Source organism: Gymnoscopelus microlampas (assembly GCF_963454915.1).
Source record: "Gymnoscopelus microlampas genome assembly, chromosome: 4".
Classification (NCBI taxonomy): Eukaryota; Metazoa; Chordata; class Actinopteri; order Myctophiformes; family Myctophidae; genus Gymnoscopelus; species Gymnoscopelus microlampas.
This window is the reverse complement of record NC_139941.1, coordinates 30,993,625-31,016,167: the sequence shown is the minus strand read 5'-3', so window position 1 is coordinate 31,016,167 and position 22,543 is coordinate 30,993,625. Positions and strand designations below refer to the sequence as shown.

Sequence of the window (22,543 nt, the reverse complement as noted above, 5' to 3'; positions counted from 1 at the left end):
GAATAATGAGGGCAAGCCCTCCCTGCAGTGTTCCATAGCAATCTGAAAATGCTGATATGTATTGGTTTAGCCAGTTCCTTTGCCAACTTTGAACTCCTGTAAAGCGACTGCATCCTAAAAAGACTGAAGAACCTTACATACTTACCTGCTTCATCTAAATAACCTCTCTCATTGGTAGTGAATATGCAAAAATAGGACTAAGAATGGACTAAAAGACTAGTTTACAGGAAGTAAACTGGCACACTCTGCCTATAACTACCCAAAATAGTGTTTTTTTTCCCATGCAGGCGTTAACAAAATCTCCTGTCAGCACTGAGATTCCTAAGTATTGTGAGCTTTCCTGTTGCGACGTTCCTGATGCGTTTGTGTCAGCAATATACTTTACCACTGACAAAGTGCAAGTTTGACAAATGACAACCCTATCTAACTGGCAAGCTTTTTAAATTTGTATTTGGAGAACCACATAGACTGGATAGGTTGCACTGACTTTTAATAAAATGGCCAAATAAAATGCAATAAAAGTCAGTGTTTTTGTGTTGGATTGTCCCTTTCCAGTGCTGGCTATACCGAGTCTGCTGCTGTTTGTCAAACTTCCAAATCCATCAATTGCGCAGTTGACACACATAAACATTACTGCCCTCAACCTAGAGGCCTTACAACCTTAAACTTAGTGATTTTCATGTTTCTAGGGACTCAATTAAAAAAAAGTTTTTTTTTAACCCATTGCCCTCCATCTTAACATTAGTGCTCTGTAATTTCACACCCTGTAATGTGGATGATTAACCCTGGGCATATGGGCAGGAAGTAGGTCAGCGGTGCCGGTGGCATTGCCATAATGCCATTCCATCATAGAGGTATAATATAACTAGAGGGCGGATTGCCCCGCCCCCAGCTATTCATTTCAATGAAATTGCTCAGTGGCGTTTTGAAGCACCCGGAAGTAAGAAATATTGGTTCCATATTGGTTCCATGGATCCATTCTATTGGTTCCATGGGTCGTGACTCGTGACGCGTCGTGAGCATGCGCACAAACGGGAGATGCACGCGCAGTAGCAGTTTAAGTGCATTCTCAGATTTGACCACTAGGCTTGGCTGCTTCAATGTTCTACCGTGGTTTTGGGGTCTTGCATTCCTTAGCCTTGGCTTCTCTCAGGGCATCATGCTGCCCTAAACATTTACAAAAAAGTAAGGTAACATTTTCAGGGGTTTTCAGCATGGTATTCTGCTCAGAGTGTTACATGTTTAAAAGTAAGCTAGCTGAGTTTGACAAGTAAGCTAGCTTCCGAAGTCTCTCACTACTGTCGTTTTCCTAGCTTTGGCTTACACTGTCATGCTTCACCAATTTTAGGTTCATTCTATTATGCTCTCTCTCTCTCTCTCTCTCTCTCTCTCTCTCTCTCTCTCTCTCTCTCTCTCTCTCTCTCTCTCTCTCTCTCTCTCACTCTCTCTCTCTGCACTCACTCCCACTTAATCACTCTCTTTGCTTCTATGACACTGTATGTATCTCTACTATACTTGTAAGTCTGTGTGTGTACTTTGTCAGCTCTTGGTTAGTTTTTCTCTGTAACCATGTTAACTTAATTCAGTTACCATTTTAAGCTGTCAGTAGTCATACGTGGATAGGGAGGGTGTCCCAGTCGTTTTCTTCTCGCTTGGTGCATGGCTGCAGGGTTGGCCTCAGCTACCCTGTTTTTTTTTGTGTGTTTTAGTTTTTTGTCTTCTTCATCCACTGGCTAGTGTCCTTTTCTGTGAAAGTCACCTCACTGGATAGAAGCTCTGTGCATGCTGCTTCTTCCTGACTTGTTACTTCTGGGTGAAAATGGATGTGCAGGAGTACAGGCACGGTGAGAGATGTCTCTCTTTAACTTTCTCTCTTCCCCCACTTCCCCCTTGTTTCCTCCTCCCTCCCAGTGCACCTCTCCCCTTTCAGATGGGAGGACTTTGCCACTGCTATTTTGGTCAGACTGACAGATGATAGGTCTGTCTGTTAAGTTCCCCATCTTATTTCCTTTATCCTAAGCTACTTGATAGCACTTGGCATGTAATGGAAGTGTTGAAAAGTTCTGTGAGTCTTGTTGACTTGCTGTGGTGCAGGTAGGTAGGCGAGGCTATATTGTTTTTACTTTGGGTTTAATACGTTTGACTCCTCCTGATCTTGATCTTGATCGTTTTACTGACGTCTTTCTTGTCACTTAAGGATGGACTGACTGCTTTAGGGGTGTGACAGTTAATCGTACTAATCGAAACACCCGTACTAATCGATAAAATGATCTATTTAAAAAAATTGTTAAGTTGCCCATAGTGTGTGTGCATAATAGATCATGTGTCTTTTTTTCCCGCTATTTTGCAGGACACTGTTGTTCAACAACGTTTTTTGCATTGATTTGTTGATAAATAAACAAAACATGCGATTATTCGATTAATCAAAAAAGTAATCAATAGAATAAATGGTATTTACGGTAAGAAGATAATTGATAGTTGCAACTTTCGGACTCCCAGTAAAGTAGAATTATAATTCTCTGCTGGGACTGATTTGTTTTGTTTTTCTGGGAGAAATTATGGACATTTGAAGTTTTGTCTCTGTTGGGCTGGTTGGGCTCAATATGTGCTGTCTCTACATGCTAATTTACTGAAACAAGGGATCCAGTGTTGAAGCCATTTGCTAAGTTCCTAACTCAGTTTTTAACTTGATTCAATATAGGTGTCACATGGTATTTCTTCAACCATTGGTCTTGATGAAAAAAACGTGTGCTCCCAAACACACACACACACACACACACACACACACACACACACACACACACTCTGTCTCTCTCTGTCTCTCTCTGTGTGTCTCTCTCTCTCTCTCTCTCTCTCTCTCTCTCTCTCTCTCTCTCTCTCTCTCTCTCTCTCTCTCACACACACACACACACGCCTGTTATTGCGCCACCATGATTACAGTTTACCACGATTTTAACATTGTGGGACAGAGGTTCTTCCTTGGTCTACTGGGAGTGTGCGTGCAAAGTTTCGCGACAATCGGATACTGCGTTCGTGATTTGTGGCATTTTATGCAAAACAGGCCCCTGCCGCAAACTTTGAAACCAATAGTAGACAATCGGAATGGAATCTGAAAAATTGGACAAATACGTCTTGATCATGTGACCACAGAAATAATATGTACCGATTCACGTGAATACTATATGATAAAATAGTCATAACCCAAAAAGTATAAATTGCACAGCTTAGATAATTACATTTTAGCCTTCAGCAGATTTGTGAACATTTTGAGGTATAGAATATCTGTAGTCAAAAAACTAAAATGTGTCAACATTGTGACTCTAGCTAAATGGCATTGTTCCATTCAAACACATTTTGAATGGGAACTTCTCTTAAAGGGAATGGGAATACACACTCTGATTGGTTTAATTAACGTAACGTCCCAAATCACACCCACAACTAATTCAGAGGCTTAACACCATCCAGTAGCGCCACACGGCAGACTGCGCACCCACCTACCAAAATTGCAGTGGACACACCCCTGACGCAGTTAGCGCCGTGCACGTCGCGCCTTATGCCATGCATCATGCGTCACCAAAATAGGGCCAAGGCAATCAGTCAGAGACATTTGTATGTATAGGGCTGGCTTGCCGGGTCCAGACAAAAAGATATTTGAAATGATGGAATGTTTGGATCAGTTTGATCCACTTACTATACCAATGAAAGTAACAAATGTACTGTAACATCAGTGTACCTCAGGGGTCAATAATTCGTCTGCCATTGTTCATTTTATATGAACTGCCAACCATAATGCACCATAATGTATATGCCAATGACACGGTGGTGTTTATATCAGATTATACACGCTAGTAACAAACTCTCATCTGATATTATTGCTCTCCATCAATCAATCTTACCTTAAATGGATTTCCTGATGAGATTTCCTTATGAGATTTCCTCATGCTTAGTCAGCAGTCGATCTTTAATTGATTGTTAGTAAATGGCTGTAGAACCGAACCTCACATTAGAGGGGCATGTCTGTAGCCACTTATTTAGGTTATGATGAGGCAATACATTACAGTACATTACATTACAGTTATTTAGCAGACGCTTTTATACAAAGCGACTTAGATTCAACCTAGGTAGGCAAGAAAACTACTAATCAACAGTAAGTGTTTTCTCTTCTAAAACAAGCAACTAAGATACCTGGGCTACCACAGGACTAAAGAGACAGATGGTTTTATTTTTTCCTTTTTTCATTGGCATCTCCTCTTATTTCGATTTCCCATTTCTCTCTTCTAAATATCTATCCCTTTAATTATTTTAATTTCAACCCCTCTACTCTCTTTTGATTGCAGGACAGGAACCATGTTGCCTTGGCCAAGTATTTTAGACCTTTTATGATGTTTCTTTGTTCTTGTTAGAAACTGAAACTGAGACAAATGACTCAATGCACAATCACAAGGTATTATAGAAATAGTTTTTGCCTCGTGAAATGTATTGATTTAGCTATGTCTGACCTTTGGATGGTATTTCACTGTATGTGTTTGACCTTTCAAGATGCAGATTTTCAGGGTGGTTGAACTGCCGTATCCCTCCCTATCCATTTCTGTAGCTGGACCTGACCTGCGATATATTTTTGTCCTGCAGTGTATGCTTGCTCTCTCTCTCTCTCTCTCTCTCTCTCTCTCTCTCTCTCTCTCTCTCTCTCTCTCTCTCGCTCTCGCTCTCTCTCTCTCTCTGCAGCAAACTTCTAGGTCTAGTATGTTCTGTATAACCTTAAGTAACCTCTCTATAGAGGCTACTTAGGGAAAGGTAGGCTCAAAGATGTCTCTCTATCTTATGGGTGAGTTAGTGTGTGTCAGTGGCAATCAGCTGCCTGTAATTAACAGTTGATCAGTCAGTTGAAGTAATCACTGCTGGTTTATACTTGTGTGTGAGAGAGAGAGGGAGAGAGAGAGAGAGATGACATAATATATTGGTGACTGAGTCATTTCAATCGGTCATTATTCAGTAAAGCAGGAAAGAGCTTAAAGGGCACCTTTGCCTATTTTGCAAAACCCTATTGATAACTTAGGAAAACCAGGTTTGTACGCTTTCAAAAAGGATTACCGTAAAAAGAAGTAACACAGAGTCAGTCTCAAATAATAATCAGGTTTACTGGATTATTTGCACAGGAGAGACAAGGTGGTACAGGCATCAAAAATATTCTCTACTGGTAATACAAAATGTTCACCATTATAACAGACAGTTTATCTCTTATTAAGCCCACCCCACAATATGATAACAACATGAACAGGGGCAAAGGCTCATTTTGGGTGGCAAGGTTGCCTGTTCTAAGGCATCATAGATAAACTGTAGCCACAACTTTCATGGGTAAGAAAGAGTAGGCCAGGGAGCAAGGACATCTTATCTTAGCAGTTACAGAACGGTCCCTTCTGAGCAAATACATCATACTTTATGCAATTATCCAAAGTGATACAATACAATAATCATACAATAATTATAATCTAATAAACTATCGATTATAAATTATCCATCACCTATTTTAATGAAGTTGAGGACATAATAAACATGATGTTGGAGTGTGTTTTGTCTTTTTTCAGTGTTTTGATATTTTGAGCATGATCGTGCAACTGTGACATACAGATTGTCAGTTCTTCCTTGACTACAATACAGCGCATGTTTCCTGTAGTTCAAGTCAGACTGGCCCCCTCCAGCTGTCAATTACCTTGATAAGACTGTCAAATACCTAGTCAGACTGTAGTAGTATTTTATGCATTTCTAAGTATTTTATGCATTTATTTTAACCTGTATTAGGTAAATAGTCATTTGTATTGTGTCTGCAAATATTAATGTTGTTAGATGGTATTTACATATATTCTAGTTATTGTGTTGCTACAGGGTAACTGACACCTTAGAGCAGTCTTAACAAGTTGATTGACATCAGCTAGAGGGGCAGGTCTGACTTGAACTACAGGAAACATGGGCTGTAGTCCATTGTAGTCCAGGAAGAACAGACAGCAATGATGTCACAGTCGCCGAAATAATGTTCCAAATATCAAAACACTGAATAAACACAAAACACACTCCAACATCATGTTTATTTTGTCCTCAACTTAATTAAATAATAATGTGGGTCCAAAATCGGCAAAGTTTCCCTTTAAATCGACATGTAACTATGAAATAGATGCATAAACATCGAGGTAAGATGTAAGATTAGAGCTAGTCACTGCTAGCATATGCTAAGAGCACCGTCTCTGAATGTGTGCCATTTAAATGGTGTTTTTTTCTGGTTAAGGTTTTCAACTTGAATTTGGTTCTATAAGACAAAAATAATCCTATTTGAACTGGGGACCCCCCACCCTGACAAGCAATTGTGGGCATTACATTTAGTTTGACTAAAAGCTCACAACGGTGAGCTTGTAGATCGGCTATTTTCACAATGTTTGCCTCTTTCTTACGTAATATTTGACAATTTGGTATTAAAAAGGTGTATGTTGGTTTGTTTACTGTTGAGTGAGAAAACAATGTTGCGCATTAAGCTAATCATCTGGGGAGTTCTCCCAGTTTGGGAACCACTGCTATAAACTGTAGTTTCAAAACTATTTACTCAATCTGATAAAACATTATTTAATTATTTTTCTATGATTTTCTGCTTTCATATGGAAACAAAAATGCACAATGACTAGCTGTTATTCAAAAACAGTCACTTGCATTAAGTGCAAAATGTTCCCATAACATAGAATCTAGTCATCAAGAATTCAAGACTAGCTGTCGGCTGTTCATCTCTATTGATTTACTGCTATGCATGTTGTGATTCTCTGTCCTCCATTTCAAGTGTCTACAATGAGTCATTCATGGTGGAGGGTACCAGTAGGGCGCACTGGGTACTGACTGAGTCATTGGTTTATGATAGATCTTCTTTGCAGCTTGGGAAGTCATACCCTGTCTTATGGAAGAATATCAATTCATTATACTTGTGTGTGTGTGTGTGTGTGTGTGTGTGTGTGTGTGTGTGTGTGTGTGTGTGTGTGTGTGTGTGTGTGTGTGTGTGTGTGTGTGTGTGTGTGTGTGTGTGTGTGTGTGTGTGTGTGTGTGTGTGTGGCGGCGGTGGAAAGGTATTCATATCTCCCTCAAATATATTCTTCATTGTAGTCATGATGCATGTGTGACCTCTGACCTCTCCCCTTCAGATGACTCTGGGGATGAGGAGCCCACATCCCAGTCGGACCGCAGTGAGATCCAAGGCACTCTGAAGACACTGGTCAGCAAGCTCGATGATCTCAGCACGTGCAATGACCTGATCGCCAAGCATGGGGCAGCCCTGCAGCGCTCTCTGAGCGAGCTCGAGGGACTGCGCGTTCCTGTGGAGGGAGGAGAGAAGATCAAGGCAGTCAATGAGCGAGCCACCCTATTCCGCATCACTTCCAATGCTATGATCAATGTGAGTAATCCTGCGCTACAGCAGGGGTTGGTCATGTGCGTAGAGTAGAAAGAGAGTGAGTGCGTGTCACATGCTGAGAATGACATGACAAGAATGTGAGTCATCTATAATTCCCCTAACCAGTGCGTAATAAGAGAAGATTTCACTTAAAGCGTGGCAAGTTGCCTCCATAGACTTCTTTCCATATGAATGATCAATATTGTAATTAATCCGAACATTCAAATGACAAGCACAGTAGATGATTGACAGCCCACTGATTGCAGGAATAGGTTTAACTCTTGCTCACTGTGGCTTTAGTTTACAGTAAGGTTAGGTCTTTTCATTGGCTTTACAGAACTTTAGCAGACAAAAGTTCAGGGGGAGTTGAGGGTCTGAAGGAGTGACACTAGATCTGATAAAGGGGGAGGGAGGACAAGAATAGCTTTAGATCCACCCAGCCTGGTGAGGGACGTCAGACCTCTACCCTGTCCCTGTGGCACTGCTATTAGACAGACAGACCTGCAGTGACTAAAGCAGACATTACCCAGACAAGCATTCAAGGTTTGTCATTCTGTCCTGCTGATCTGGTTCGCTTTGATGTGTGAAAAGAATGCTTTCTTTCTTTCATGTCGGAGCTGATAGCGTTGGTCTTTTCGTCTAGGTTGTGGAATGGTTATTTGGGAGGAAGTGCATGTCTGACACTTACATAAGATGTTCCTGTTCCATGCTTGGTTATTGAGAGTAGACTGGTTTGGACTGACTGTGTGTGAGCCCAGGGGGTTGCAACTTTGCACTTTGACCCTTTTGTTTTGGCTTTATATGAAGAGGACAGAGACCATTACCCCTGACATGTTTGTGGATGAGCGAGACAGTAAATTAAAGATAAATTAGTTCCTAGAACTGTGATTAATAAAACTAAAATGGTTCTAAACTGCATGGCATGCTGTAGATTGTACTTAAATTGCAGATAGTACTGCTGTGCCGCAAAATGATGATCCATCTTGTTCTGCACGTTGGCCGTGCCATGTTTTGATTAATTTGCAGGGGAATCTGAGACTTACTGGACAAGCAATAACACAGTCTCTCTTGGATTGCCTAGATTCCATTAAAATACCGTTAGGCATAGCCAGAATGGACCTGTAATGAGAACAAGTTAGAGGAAGTGGCACTGCATACTACTAATAGTAGTTTTAGTCTCATACAGTAAATTAATTCTGTTCAAGCAGAGGGTGACAAATTACAATGAATGGATAAGGGGTATTTGGCTTTCTGCATCTGTGGATTCTGCTACTGTATAGATTTACTTTTTGCTAATAGTAGAACTCTAGTCTCTCCCTGAGCTAGTCCCAAAGAAACTGGGAGAGAAAGAGGTTTGATGGAGTAGGGAGGGAGGGAGAAACGAGTGAGGAAAGAAGGGGGGACAACAGAGGGATGTATGTCAGGAGTCGGATGGAGCTACATTAACTAAAGAGTATTTGACCCTGAATGGAAGGTGCATTTATTACTGATGCAACTCCTCATGTGGGCCATTGAACCAAGGGTGTGTGTGTGTGTGTGTGTGTGTGTGTGTGTGTGTGTGTGTGTGTGTGTGTGTGTGTGTGTGTGTGTGTGTGTGTGTGTGTGTGTGTGTGTGTGTGTGTGTGTGTGTGTGTGTGTGTGTGTGTGTGTGTGTGTGTGTGTGTGTGTGTGTGTGTGTGTGTTGTACACATGTGTGCTTGTCAGTGTGTTTACATGCACTACAGTCTTGAGTTTGTATGGGTTACCTACTATAGTAATTTGAATAAACTGTTCTGGTTAATTTCAGACTTGCCCAACCCTGCTCATTATATAAAGTGAAGCTGGATATTTAATTTGACACTGACAACCGATTGACATACTTTATTTAGTCCTGCATGCCCATCGACTTGCCCCCGCATTGCCTTCCCACCAAAGGAAGTCACAAGCAGTCTGAGTGTATTCAACACATTCAGCAGAAGAAGAAAACGTAGGAAATGTCCCTTATTTAGGGTAATGCTTAGTTGTATTAGGGTTTTGTCTGAGGAAGTGAGCAGCGCCGTCACATGCCCTATAAAAGTGAGACTGAAGCTTTGAGTCTGCCATTTTACAACATACTGCTGAAGGTAAGAGACAACTCAACTCTACTTCAACTTCAGACGGTGGTTTTAGTTACAATTTCCTTTGTAGCCTAGATTATAATGGATGGTTCAATCATTGAACTGACATTTTGAGGAACCTTCAAGATATGGAATCAAAACAGTTCACCATAGGGTTGGGTTGCTTGTTTTTTTATTTGTACACAGAAGTATTGTGATATAACCAAGCTACATGTATCTTGGTACCAAACCTTACATGCAGGATTTCAAAGTATATTTTTCCAATTTTTTGGTGTGGTATCACGATACTGATATACAGTATACTTGCTCTGCTTTAATATTGTAAGGTGAATTATTGTGTCAAACACTTTTTTATTGTTTCATTGTCAAGGCTTGCAATGTTTTCATTTTCTATTGACATGCCATAGTAGGATAGCACAGTCTGATCAATCAGCAAGGCACATAGCCTGCACACATTCCATTGTAGTGTGGCCTGAATCAGGCTTTCCTTAGTGACTTGTCTACATTTCCCTTCTCTCACTGCATTTTGTGTCACTAAACTGGGAAGGCGTTTATGTGGTACTGTATGCACTCCTACTCATTGATCCACCAGGTCACCCCAAAAGCAGAAATGTTATTAAAAAATAATCTTTAATTCTGTCTGGGTGATTGATAGACCAAATTGTCGATCATACCTCCTGCATTCAGTCTCTGAGGAGGAAATATCTCTTTAAATACAGTACATTTGGTACAGCATGGTATGGAAGATGGGGGGGGGGGGTATTGGGGGTTATGCAGGGGTTTAGGGGGGGGGCTTTCAGGTAGGGACCAAATGCCCGAAGGGTGATTTCCACAGAATCCACAGCTATGGGGATTCTAGGTACTTTGCTTAATGTCGCGCTCAACAACACCCCATGGCTGTTCTAAAATCACTGTAAACCACAGCCATTTGGGGATTATTGCATTAGTCAACATTAAAATCTATTACTTACATTACAATATGAATGAAATATAACACATTTAATACAAGCACTTTTTCTAGGACATTATGCGCTCATTTATAAATACCCCTGAAATGTGAATAAAATATTGGCCGATTTTAAATTCTCATGGGTTGGAAGTGGGGGATAAAGTACTGGAATTAAACCCTTCAGTTGTGTTGGATAGATATCCTGTTCTCTGGAAATGGATTAGGGAAAGAGTTGGCCTTGACCAGTGTCCTTGTTGTTGTTCCTCCTGCTGCCCAAAAGGCAATAAATCCTAACTGTCCGAGGAAGATATAATTATATTATCTCGACATGCATTTGGTACTAGGCTTAGAGGACAGAGATTATATGAGTTGTGTGACATGCTTGCCCCTCAGATAGCCGACTGCAGCCAGTATCATGTCCAAGTGGTTTTGTCTACAGTATCAAAAAATCCCCAAGGCACTAAGAATAAAGAAGCAGTTAGTAAAAGACCACTGGCTGACTGTTACACTTATCTGGGTAAAGATTGATAAGAAAAAAAGCTGTACAAATGGCGCAAAATTTGTCAGTTTAAAAATATATCTTCAGTTTTCTTAAGTTAATGCAGAAAACAAAGAAGTTACTTCCGGTCAAACATACAGCATCAGCTTACAGATCATGGGCTATTTCATGTGTCTTTCATCATGCATTGTCAGCTGTCAGGTGTGTAATTTAGGTTCACTGACCTTTGAACTCATTCCGTGGCCAGACTGGCAGGCATGCTGTGTAGAATAATGCTAATGCTGTACGTTTGACCTGAAGTAACTTCTTTGTTCAGCAATAATGTTGAGTCAGCAGTAGGGGCCTCATGGACAGTTTGACAGTGCTGTTCGATTCTGACCGCAATACAGTCTGTTCTGCAGCCAAGGAGTGTGCCTGTGGCTAATGCTGCCTTTGTAACCTTACAATGTGATGTGCTCTAGGATATGACGGGAAGTGATATTGCACAGTCAGCAGCGCAGTGCAGAGGCCCCAGTACAAAGAGTCAGGGAAGTGACTGATTGACATAATGATGATTGCTCAAAACCATGACGATATTGATGACAATAGCCTTTATTGCAATGATTGATGCTAAAATGCAACCGAATCCCCTCATTCTCTCTCACTTTTGCCAACATTATAAGCTGGAGTTGAAGCTAAGGAAATTATATAATTCCTATAATTTCTAGAGGATTCATATATGAGAATATATATGGGATCTGTGAATTGTTTCTGGGAGGGTCATGAAAATTATCAGGGAATATAAAATATATGCTGTATATTTGTGTGTTTACCCTTTCCCAGGCGTGTCGAGACTTCCTGGACCTAGCAGAGACTCACAGTCGGAGATGGCAGCGTGCGCTGCAGTATGAGCGGGAACAACGTGCCCACCTGGAGGAGACCATTGAGCAGCTAGCCAAGCAGCATAACAGCCTGGAGAGAGCCTGGAAAGAAGCCCCCACATTCGCTGCCAACACAGCTAGTCCGCCCGCCACCGACAAGGGTGAGTCCTGCTGTCCCCTGTTCGGACCTCAAAAATGTACCTGAATACCTTGAATATTCACACGACAGCCAGCATGTGAATATGGGCAATTTATGACCAACCTCAAGTCAAGTATTAAAGACATTAATGGTCCTACAGACCAGGAAGCAATTGGACATTTCATGTCTGGTCAGAAGGTTCAGAATTAGATTATCTGTATCGGTAACATAACTGAAAAAAGCCAGATCAGGAAGAAGACATACTATCTCTTGGGAAGGGCCCTATAATGGGCCATACTAGCTAAACCCTCTATTTGAGGATTTGGGAGTGCACAAGGGGCGTTCCCATATAGGCGTGAGCAACCATATGCAGTGTATCAGTGTACCATGTCCGTGGCCGCGACTAAAACATAAAGTATATTGGACTTAATTTTCGTGTTAAAAACACATGAAAACACAAAAAAGCAGCTGGCAAGGGCTTTAGACCCAGTCTTTTTTTTTTATAAACTCAGAGTTACAGCTGACACTACTAATCCAGCCATTGCTTATCTCGGTGTGTGTGTGTATGTGTGCATGCGTGTGTGCCTGCATGTGTGTCTCAGTTTAAATGTAGATCACTGACAGCATGCCACATGCGTTGCTGTTGATATATTAATAAAGCGGATTTGGAGAGAGGCTGAGCCCATTCCCTTGACTTGACCTATAATTCAGCGTCCGGTCCAGTATATACAGTATGTGCACATTTAATAGGCAAGCTGTCATAACAGCCTTGGACTGTATCAGCTGTGACAGAGGATGTGTGCATTACATGCATTACAGATGAGTCTGTTAACCCTGTTAATGCAGGAATTTATGCTGAAATGAAACGAACGTTAGGTGACTGTGGCTAATTTTTTTTTATTTCTTATCCCATCAGAAGTGGGCCAGTGAAGGCATTAAATTGTTGGCCAGAATAGTTGGCCCCTGACAACACTGCCCACCATGTATTTAGCTTAGATTTTACATTTGATTGTATGTGTACATTTGTTTTACAGATGAGGGCCAAATACATATAATACTTTTTTCCCCTTAGTTACAGTAAGGCCCAATAGTTCTAACACATGCTACAAATTGCTACAAAACCTGTATGTCCACTCATTTTGGGGCTACACAAGAAGTTGAAGGGTCATTTTAGGTCTGATAATGATCTAGGGTGCATGTTAAAATCATGTATACTTTACATTATTTCACACCATTTCCCAAAGCATACATTTACGCTTCATTTTTTGCCCACTGGACCAGTATCCGTCTTGGGTTACAGGGTCCTTTTGGCCAAACCCCCGAAGGAGGCTTTTTAATAGTAATTATAATAATAATAATAACGATAAAGACCCCAGGACTAGTTTATTTAATAAGTGAATACTCCTGCATATTGGGCGTGACAAATGTACCCTGAGGAACTCATTTGGCAAGTTAGCCAGCAAGAACATTACCTATTTAAATAAGCAGATTATAATTGATTAATCACCATAGGTATGTGATTATCCACTTTTCCCCCATTTAACCCTGTCTACAAACCAGAATCATGTGATATGGCTGTTGCACACTGTGAAGCATACTCTTGTACATAATGAAATCTGCGTGTCCTGCCAGAAGGAAGTGAGAGGCCACTCAAAGAGGAGGCGAGTGATGAAGATGAGGATACAGAGTATTTCGATGCCATGGAGGACTCCCCTGCATTCATCACAGTGACGGCCACAGAGAATACACAACACAGGTACTGTAAGGTCTCACCTAGTGACCAACACCCAACCCCCCCAACTGTTCATAACTCTTCTAACGCCAATCGAAGTAGGAGCAAAACTATCTCATGCAGGAAAGGAGACTATACAGAGTGAAGTAATGATATGTAAAAAAAAATCGGCATAGTTCTGTAGGAGGCAAGCCGCTCAGAAGAGGGTCTATCTGTGAGTCTTTGTCTGTCTCTTTGTTTTTCCGGGGCTAATCTCTTAAAGGAGTAGTTCACCCAAAAAAAGTACTTATTTTCTATCAATTACACAGCCCATAAAGCCTTGAATTCATGGAGATGTTTTATTTTTTGTTGCATTCCTAAGCCAATAATTTGATTTCATTAGGTGACTTCTGTACCAGAGACAGTCATCAAATTATTGGCCTAGGAATGCGACAAAAACTAAAACATCTCCATGAATTCAAGGCTTCATGGGGTGTGTAATTGATAGAAAATATGTTTTTTTGGGTGAACTACTCCTTTAAACTGCAGGACTGATCAGCACCAAATTCCTTGTGCCAGTAGGTGGCCAGTAGGTTTCACATTTTTGTTTCACATAATTATAATGGCAGTAAACAGCACTTGAAACCTTGCCCAATTATAGAGTCATAAGTCGTAGCTACGTCTTGGATGACTGATGACATGATGTCGAGATCCACATGGGAGCCACGTCATTATTAAAGTTGTTTTTTTGGATTGATTGTATACAGCACGGAGGTACAGTAAAACATTTAGGCTAAACGAATAACGCAAAAAGTCCTGGGGACTTGTTTCCATTGTGGTCCTATGTATTAATTTAATCAAAAGTGCATTAATACATGTCTTCAACAAATACAAATAGCTATATTTACAGAGGAGAGAAAAAATGGCAGCAGTGTATGACCCCTCATTTCAATGGGATTTTATATCTATCTCCACTTATAGTTTTCTGACGATGCTTTTTCAGGCCAGTGATTCACATCCTTTGATGGATGATGTCAGGGCATTCCACATTATGGTGGTAGCTATTTTTCCATGTTGTGCTAAAGTTGGGGGTTACCAGATCATAGGTGCTCCCTCTGGTGTTGTGGCTGTAGTTGTTGGCGAACAATAGCAGGTTACAATGTGTGCAGTTTGTGAATGAAGCCACACAAATCACAATGCAATATTCAGTGGTGTAACCACTCTAAACAAGTTGGCTGCTTGTGTGCATGTCGACTAGTGTTACTTGTGATGACAGTCTATGCCTTATTTGTCCAAAAGGAAGTAGCAGTCTGCGTAAATACTACACAAAAGTGCTTCACAATAACAATATTGGTGTAACCAATTAGATATTTGCCAAAACATGACACTGTTCTAGATGGCCTGGCCTTCGGCCCGACCTTAGAAGCAGTAGTGTTTATGCATTATTGCGGTGGCATGGGATTTACTGTAGATCCAGTCATACTGATCTTGACCAGGGAGACAGTTAAATGCAGTCGAATTTAGCAGAGGTTGCGCCTGTCTTCAACAAAGTTTCAGTACATAAGTGTATGTATACTTTAGTAGTTTGCAGTCTGCAAACACATGCAGCAAATTCACTGCCAAACAATGTGGAAAAACACACTTAACATCTGCAACTGTACAGAGGTACAGTAATTCATGCTTTTGAAAATCACTATGCTGTTTATTTTATCAGATTAATACGCCTGGAAAACATTTCTGTGCTGCATTTCAAATTCAAATTTTAGCTTGAAGAGGGCATTTACACACAGTACAGTGAGTTTAATGCAGCGTTGACAAAAAAAATTCAGGTACATTCTGTAATGTTTATTGATTGTGGACAAAAATGTAAACACACACAATATTCCTGGGGCTTTGATAGGTCTGTACCTCTAATATCTGGCCACCTGTCTTCTCTGTAGCACTGAGGATGATTATGAATGATAGCCAAACAATCTGTGGCCCAGTGTTTACACCGCCATATTGTATTCTCTCCAACCCACTCACATACAGCAGCACCATATTAAGTGTGTGTGTGCGTGTGCATGGGTGCAGCTCAATACCCCTGCTCCTGTGCTAATTTTCTGGATAATTTGTTGCTGCATTACAATTTGACCTTTTTGTCATGTGCGTGTGTGTGTCTTAAGCTTATCGTGAAATCCCATTTTCATTGTGTTTCAGGCGTTCTCAGAGTAATTTGAGTGAAGCAAGTGGAGGCCATCCCAATGACTGGAACCAGGATGACCATGTAAGTGTCTGATAGACTGACAAACAGGCTTTTAACACATACTGCTGTCCTGTGTGATGGCATCATCCATTCATCCATGCTGAGAGAAAGCATAACGCTCATTTGTTTATTCATACCATACTCACAATTGCTGATTTCAAGCTGCAAGAGAGTATCACTCAACCAATCCCCCCCACACACACACACACACAAAGTTTTTTTGTGTGTGGCTTTCGTAGCTGTGTTGTCGCCCCTGTGGTGTAGTGCCAGAGATGTACAGCTGCTCTCTCCATCATTCCTCTTGATCTTAATTGCCACTCAGACATCTGCTCTCCTCTTTGTCACTCTATCTCTCCTGTCTTTTTCATCCTCTGTCTTCTGTTCCTGTTTATGTTCATTCTCTGTCACTTGGCAACACACTGAACCCCCTGACAAGCTGTTAGTGACTTTGCTGATCCCCTCTGACAGTAATCCTCCATGTTTGACACAAGGTTCGAAAGGTTCCTAATTCCTGCACATCACACACACTGTACCTTCTAATCCCAGGGGTCTCAGAGCTGTAACGACCTGGCGGGGAAGGAGCTGCAGCCCCGCAGACAGCGCCGGACACACGTCCCAGATAAACCCAACTACTCCCTCAACCTGTGGAGCATCATGAAAAACTGTATCGGCAAGGAACTCTCCAAAATCCCAATGCCCGTAAGTGTTATACGTTGGAGCTGCACAGCATGTGCACATCAATTAACACAGCATCTCATTGGGTGTAGACATTGCGTCTTCTGCGTTTCCCCTTGCAGGTCAATTTCAACGAGCCTCTGTCAATGCTCCAGCGGCTGTCCGAGGACCTGGAGTACCATGAGCTGCTGGACAAGGCGGCCCGCTGTGAATCCTCCCTGGAGCAGATGTGCCTGGTCGCTGCCTTCTCCATCTCCTCCTACTCCACCACGGTCCACCGCACAGCCAAGCCCTTCAACCCCCTGCTGGGCGAGACCTACGAGCTGGACCGCCGGGAGGAGTATGGCTACCGCTCGCTGTGCGAGCAGGTAAATAGCACCGCTGGGGACGCCTAATGAACATACTCATGTACACACACACATACTGTACACACACACACGCACGCACGTGCGCGCGCACACACACACACACACACACACACTCACATGTGTTCACTGATTCGTTTATGGAATGCTTAACGAGGCATCAGTCCTGCTGTGCGGTGTTCTCTCTTTTTATTATTCTATAAAGTAATCCATTTGCTGTAACAGTAACCTTTCACTCCTCGCCTTCTTTTTCTCAGGTGAGCCATCACCCTCCTGCAGCTTCTCATCATGTGATTTCCCAACGAGGCTGGACCCTGTGGCAGGAAATCACTATAGCTAGCAAGTTCCGTGGCAAATACATCTCCATAATGCCTCTGGGTGAGAAGCTGTATAATACTGTATAATTTCTAGACTGTGTATAATATCAAGGAAAACAAATGAGTAAAGAAATTGGACACTGCACCGATAGTAGTATACTAGGTGAGTGCTATTCTGTATACCACTTGAGATTAGGAGACTGCTGCTGTATAACACCCCCACACAAACATGAACACAGACACACGCATGCACTCTCTAAAGCCACAGAAAACGGTGTGAGAATGAATCGGATGGATTTTATGACCCCTCATGACAGATACATAAAGTATCGGCATAAAGAGAACTCTCTCCTCTGGGATGGTGTAGGGCTTGGGCCTGTCAGCTCAGAATAAATGATAATGAGATAGATTTGATAGATGCACATCTAATAACAGCACACTGGTATTTATCTGACCTGTTTCTTGTTATATTCCTCCTGTGGGGATTTGTGTAATGGAGGGGGTAAAAAAGAAAACTGAAGTGGTGGTGCAATACATGTTATTTATTATCTTGGGTTAAGCTCTGTGGAAAAAGGATGGCTGTGCTTATGTTTTTAGAAAAAGAAACACAACACAAAGTTTCACCTCTTCAGCCATATTCAGTGTAGATCACTGAAATACAGACGGACATATTCTCCAAATTGACACCATTGGGTAACCCTTCTCTCGTCCTGTTTATTCATTTCTCTTTTCTGTCCATGTCTGTTCTCAGGTGCCATTCACTTGCAGTTCCAGTCCAGTGGGAACCACTATGTGTGGAGGAAAGTCACCTCCACTGTGCACAATATCATCGTTGGCAAGCTGTGGATTGACCAGGTCAGTTTGCGCCCCTTCCTCATTGGCAGTCTCATACCCTGTTTAGATCTAAGCATTGTGAGCGTCAATTTGCTCGTACTCTTCACACACACAGTAAAATCTTTAGGGTTAGGGTTAATTTAACACGAAGAGTGTAAAAATGGTACCAAATGGACCGGTACAGGTCCATTTGGTTCGGAGCTAAGTTAACGCAAAGGATCTTACAATGCATGATCTGTCATCAAGGTAGCACATCAACACAAACAATAAAGTGTGTCCTCTCTCGCACAATAGCACTAATCAGTTAGAGAATTTCAGCAGAAATTGTGTGAATGCCCCCAATGCAAAGTTGACTTTCTGCTGAACACAACAACTACTAACTTTGCAGTCAGTCCTCACTGCCTATGTGAATGTCTATAGTCTATACCTTTTAATGAGCAAACTTCGCTGTCCGTTCATGGCGGAGTACATTGTTGCAGCTGGCTTTTATTTCCAGCACGTCACACGAAGAATAGGACAGGTGCGTCGTCAACGCCTGGTTGAAGCAAGTGCCAAATTCTGAATTTGACAGTCGCTAGTGACATTGATTGATAGATATTTGTGACAAAAAAATACATATACATGAACATATAATTCTCCATATCTGTCAAAAGGGGAAAAAAGCAGAATTAAGTAGAATAAATACACATTCATTTAATATATGAACCCATATAGTGCCCATGTGAAGAACAACTCTGAGCATACAATATAATTACATTATTTATTGATATTTATTTTAAAAAGATCTAGGCTATTTAGTTGTTCTATTTGAGCAGTTTGGTAAAAGTAACTAGTAATATATTGCTCTTGCTCAGACAGTAATATGTAACAAAATGTATTACTTTATGAAGGTAATAAGTAACCTGCCCAACACTGGCTATGGCTGCTGTGTATTACAGAATGTTATAGTATCCATCTATCCAGCTATTGTACGGCTACTGTGCGTTACAATATGGTATATAACCCATCCATGCAGCTACTGTATGGCAGCTGTGTGTTACAGTATGATATAATCCATCCATGTAGCTATGGCTACTGTGCCTTACAGTATGGTATATAATCCATCCATCCAGTTTATGGCTACTGTGCGTTACAGTATGTAATATAATCCATCTAACTATGGCTGCTGTATGTTACAGTATGGTACAGTATATAATCCCTTCATCCAGCTATGGCTGCTGTGCATTACATTATGGTATATAATTCAGGCCAGCAGAGCAGAGTGCTGTGAAGAAGGGAAATCAGAGCATTGCGTTACAGTGCACCAATGAGCAGCGTTGTGGTCCCTGGGGCTTTATCTCACTTTGATCTCAAATAACACCTTGAAATAACAACCTCTCCTTTGTGCGAGATGGCCCTATTAATCTGCTGTACTGTCCAAGAGTTTACATTTTTCATTAGTTTTATTTTTTAAATGTCAGGTTTTAATACATAAAACTACCATTTTCATGGAATGTTTTCTGCCCTTTTGTGGCAGAAATGTGACATCTCCGCTGTCTGTCTGTCTGTCTGTCTGTCTGTCTGTCTGTCTGTCTGTCTGTCTGTCAATACAGCTTTGTTGTAGAACACAGCCAGGCATAACAGAATGCACCTCTTAATTACCAGAATCAGAAACGCAGTGGTAGGCTTATTGTTAAGTCGATATCATGGCTATACTGTATAGCTTGAGGAACCGTTCAATGGAGTTCAATGGACAGGTGGCGCCATCTTAAGAGGTTTTCAGTATTACTGTACTTTCAATGGGGTGACCTCACGTTCTCTTTCTAGATAGAGTCAGGTTCGATCTTTGAGACTGGCTCGATATATATTAAATATGTGTGTGTGTGTGTGTGTGTGTGTGTGTGTGTGTGTGTGTGTGTGTGTGTGTGTGTGTGTGTGTGTGTGTGTGTGTGTGTGTGTGTGTGTGTCTGTGTCTGTGTGTGTCTGTCCGTCTTGTTGCAGTAATGCAATAATACATTTATCTTTCCTCCCTAAGCTTCCATGTCTTTCCTCCTCTCTCTATCCATCTCTGAACCACTTCTGGGTATTGATCTTTTTCATGTTCTCTGTTCCCTCTCTCCCCCTCTCTTTCTTTACTCCGGCCCTGTCTATCTGTCTCTGTACAGTCAGGGGACATTGAGATTGTCAACCACAGGACAAAGGAGACCTGTCAGCTCAAGTTTTTACCCTACAGTTATTTCTCCAGGGAAGTTCCACGCAAGGTAAATCCTTTCTCTTTCAGGTTCAGCCTACATTGATGTGTGTTCATAAGCTTGGCATTGAACTTATGTTGTGCTGCCTCCTGCTGGAGAGTATCTGCATGCTTAAACTGATCATTCCACAGAAACAAAAGATAAGCTCTTCGGATATGACCCATCTTTTTTATTAACTCTGCCAGGAGATCATTATTTTGGCTGTGTGTGTGTGTGTGTGTGTGTGTGTGTGTGTGTGTGTGTGTGTGTGTGTGTGTGTGTGTGTGTGTGTGTGTGTGTGTGTGTGTGTGTGTGTGTGTGTGTGTGTGTGTGTGTGTGTGTGTGTGTGTGTGTGTGTGTGTGTCTCTGTCTGTCTGTCTGTCTGTCTGTCTGTCTGTCTGTCTGTCTGTCTAATTTCACGTAGTATTATTTTCCAACTCTTCTCAAATCGCACCCCTTGAGAGAATGCAAATATAATTAACACAAGGAATTAACAATCAGACTTTGCAGATTACAGAGAATTTTGAATGAAATACATCTGTTCAGAATTACGTGCAGAATTTTACTGACATTGGTGCTGGGAGCTTGGGAGGGTCACATACACATATACAATGCTGGAGAGAGTTAGGCAATGAATGTGTAAGAGAGAGAGAGAGGGAGGAAGACAGACAGTAGAGACGATGTGCAATTGATATTCACATGCTGTGCTACTATTTAATGGTTATAGGTAGAAATGTAATTGCATTATTTTTCTTTATTTAGGTAGGCGATTGTAGAGAGACAGGAAAGTGAGGGCAGAGATAAGGGAGCAATAAAAGACATGACAGGAGACAGATTAGAACAGAAGGAGCATGTTCATCAAGCACGTCTAACTGACGTGCTTGATGAACCATCTTCTCTAAAAAAAAAGGATTCCTGTGAGAAGGCCAATCATAACCACAACGTTCCTGTTCAATATCCGTCCAGTGTTGGGACCAGTGTTGCATGTTATCCGCTCCTCTCTGCCCTTGGTTTCCTGTTGCAAACTTGCTTACCCAGAATATTTTAATTCCAAGTTTATTTATTTACTTCCTTGTTTTCCTCGCTTATGTCCAACCATCTAGGTGACAGGTGTGGTTGCAGACAGCGGAGGCCAGGCCCACTACATCCTGTCAGGTACCTGGGATGAGAAGATAGAGAGCGCCAAAATCGTTCAGAGTAGTCGTGGGAGCAGTGGTTCAGAGGGCAAGCAGAAGACGGTCTACCAGACCCTTTCCCCCAAACTACTTTGGAAGAAGTACCCTCTCCCGTAAGCAAGAAAACAACAAAACAGATTATTTATACTTATACGTCATACTATTGTGAGCTACTGCCCAGTACCTCTTTAACTCTTATGCTCTTCTTCTCCTGGCTCCGTAAGGGAAAATGCTGAGAACATGTACCACTTCTCGGCGCTGGCGCTGACCCTCAACGAGCCAGAAGACGGAGTGGCAATCTCCGACAGCCGCATGAGACCTGACCAGAGGATGATGGAGGCAGGTCGATGGGACGAGGCCAATTCAGAGAAGCAGAGGCTGGAGGAGAAACAAAGAGCTGTGAGGAGGAGGAGGGAAGCGGAGAACACAGATGCTCTGGATGAAGGTGAAGACAGAGGGACAGAATGAAGGAATAGGGGGGGGGGGGGGGTTATTTGTGATAAGGAAAGAAGGAAGCGACATACTGTAACTCTAATAACTATACGCACACTAAACATTAAAACCTAATCTAGGCAAATGTATAACACTTTCAACATGTGCTGCTCAACAAAAAAGGGTCACGTAATGACAAATATATTAGCTTTAACAGTTACATGATGACACTGAAAAAGTCAGATGATGTGTGTTGTACAGACATACAGTAAGTTAACTACATTATACATACAGCAAGATTGCAGGTTTGTTCATATTATATTTGGATTACAAAGCCACTGCCAAGTTTTGGGTTCAGGTTACGCAGAATGTGAAATAAATGAGGAAATGTTAAAAGGGATTAGTAGAAAGTGATTCAAGGTGTCCGCAACCTTCATGTACATGATTATGACTGGAGAGGCAGGAGCTTGTATGCTGTGCCAGCAAAAGCCCCGGCTCATTTCAGGTCCAGAAACTCAGGAAACGGCCACTGAGATTGAAGGAGTGGCATAATGGAGAACAGTGGAGTAGAATGAGGACCCAGCAGAGGCGTATCACCCCAGTGGCATACCTC

At 41.7% G+C, this 22,543-nt stretch overlaps 1 protein-coding gene across 2 annotated transcripts in view; it reads left to right on the top strand.

Moving 5' to 3' along the window:
* Nucleotides 1-22,543, top strand: part of osbp2b (oxysterol binding protein 2b) — a 64,876-nt gene that overhangs the window by 36,207 nt on the left and 6,126 nt on the right. Inside the window, exons 3-13 of one of the 2 annotated variants that reach the window (XM_084054518.1) lie at nucleotides 7,176-7,426; nucleotides 11,790-11,988; nucleotides 13,602-13,722; nucleotides 15,877-15,943; nucleotides 16,469-16,621; nucleotides 16,720-16,965; nucleotides 17,220-17,340; nucleotides 18,031-18,134; nucleotides 20,258-20,353; nucleotides 21,427-21,611; nucleotides 21,723-21,943. In XM_084054518.1, coding sequence (XP_083910644.1) covers nucleotides 7,176-7,426; nucleotides 11,790-11,988; nucleotides 13,602-13,722; nucleotides 15,877-15,943; nucleotides 16,469-16,621; nucleotides 16,720-16,965; nucleotides 17,220-17,340; nucleotides 18,031-18,134; nucleotides 20,258-20,353; nucleotides 21,427-21,611; nucleotides 21,723-21,943 — 1,764 coding nt within the window. Of the gene's footprint in view, nucleotides 1-7,175; nucleotides 7,427-11,789; nucleotides 11,989-13,598; nucleotides 13,723-15,876; nucleotides 15,944-16,468; nucleotides 16,622-16,719; nucleotides 16,966-17,219; nucleotides 17,341-18,030; nucleotides 18,135-20,257; nucleotides 20,354-21,426; nucleotides 21,612-21,722; nucleotides 21,944-22,543 lie in introns of both variants that reach the window. The other variant, XM_084054517.1, reaches the window with a different exon arrangement.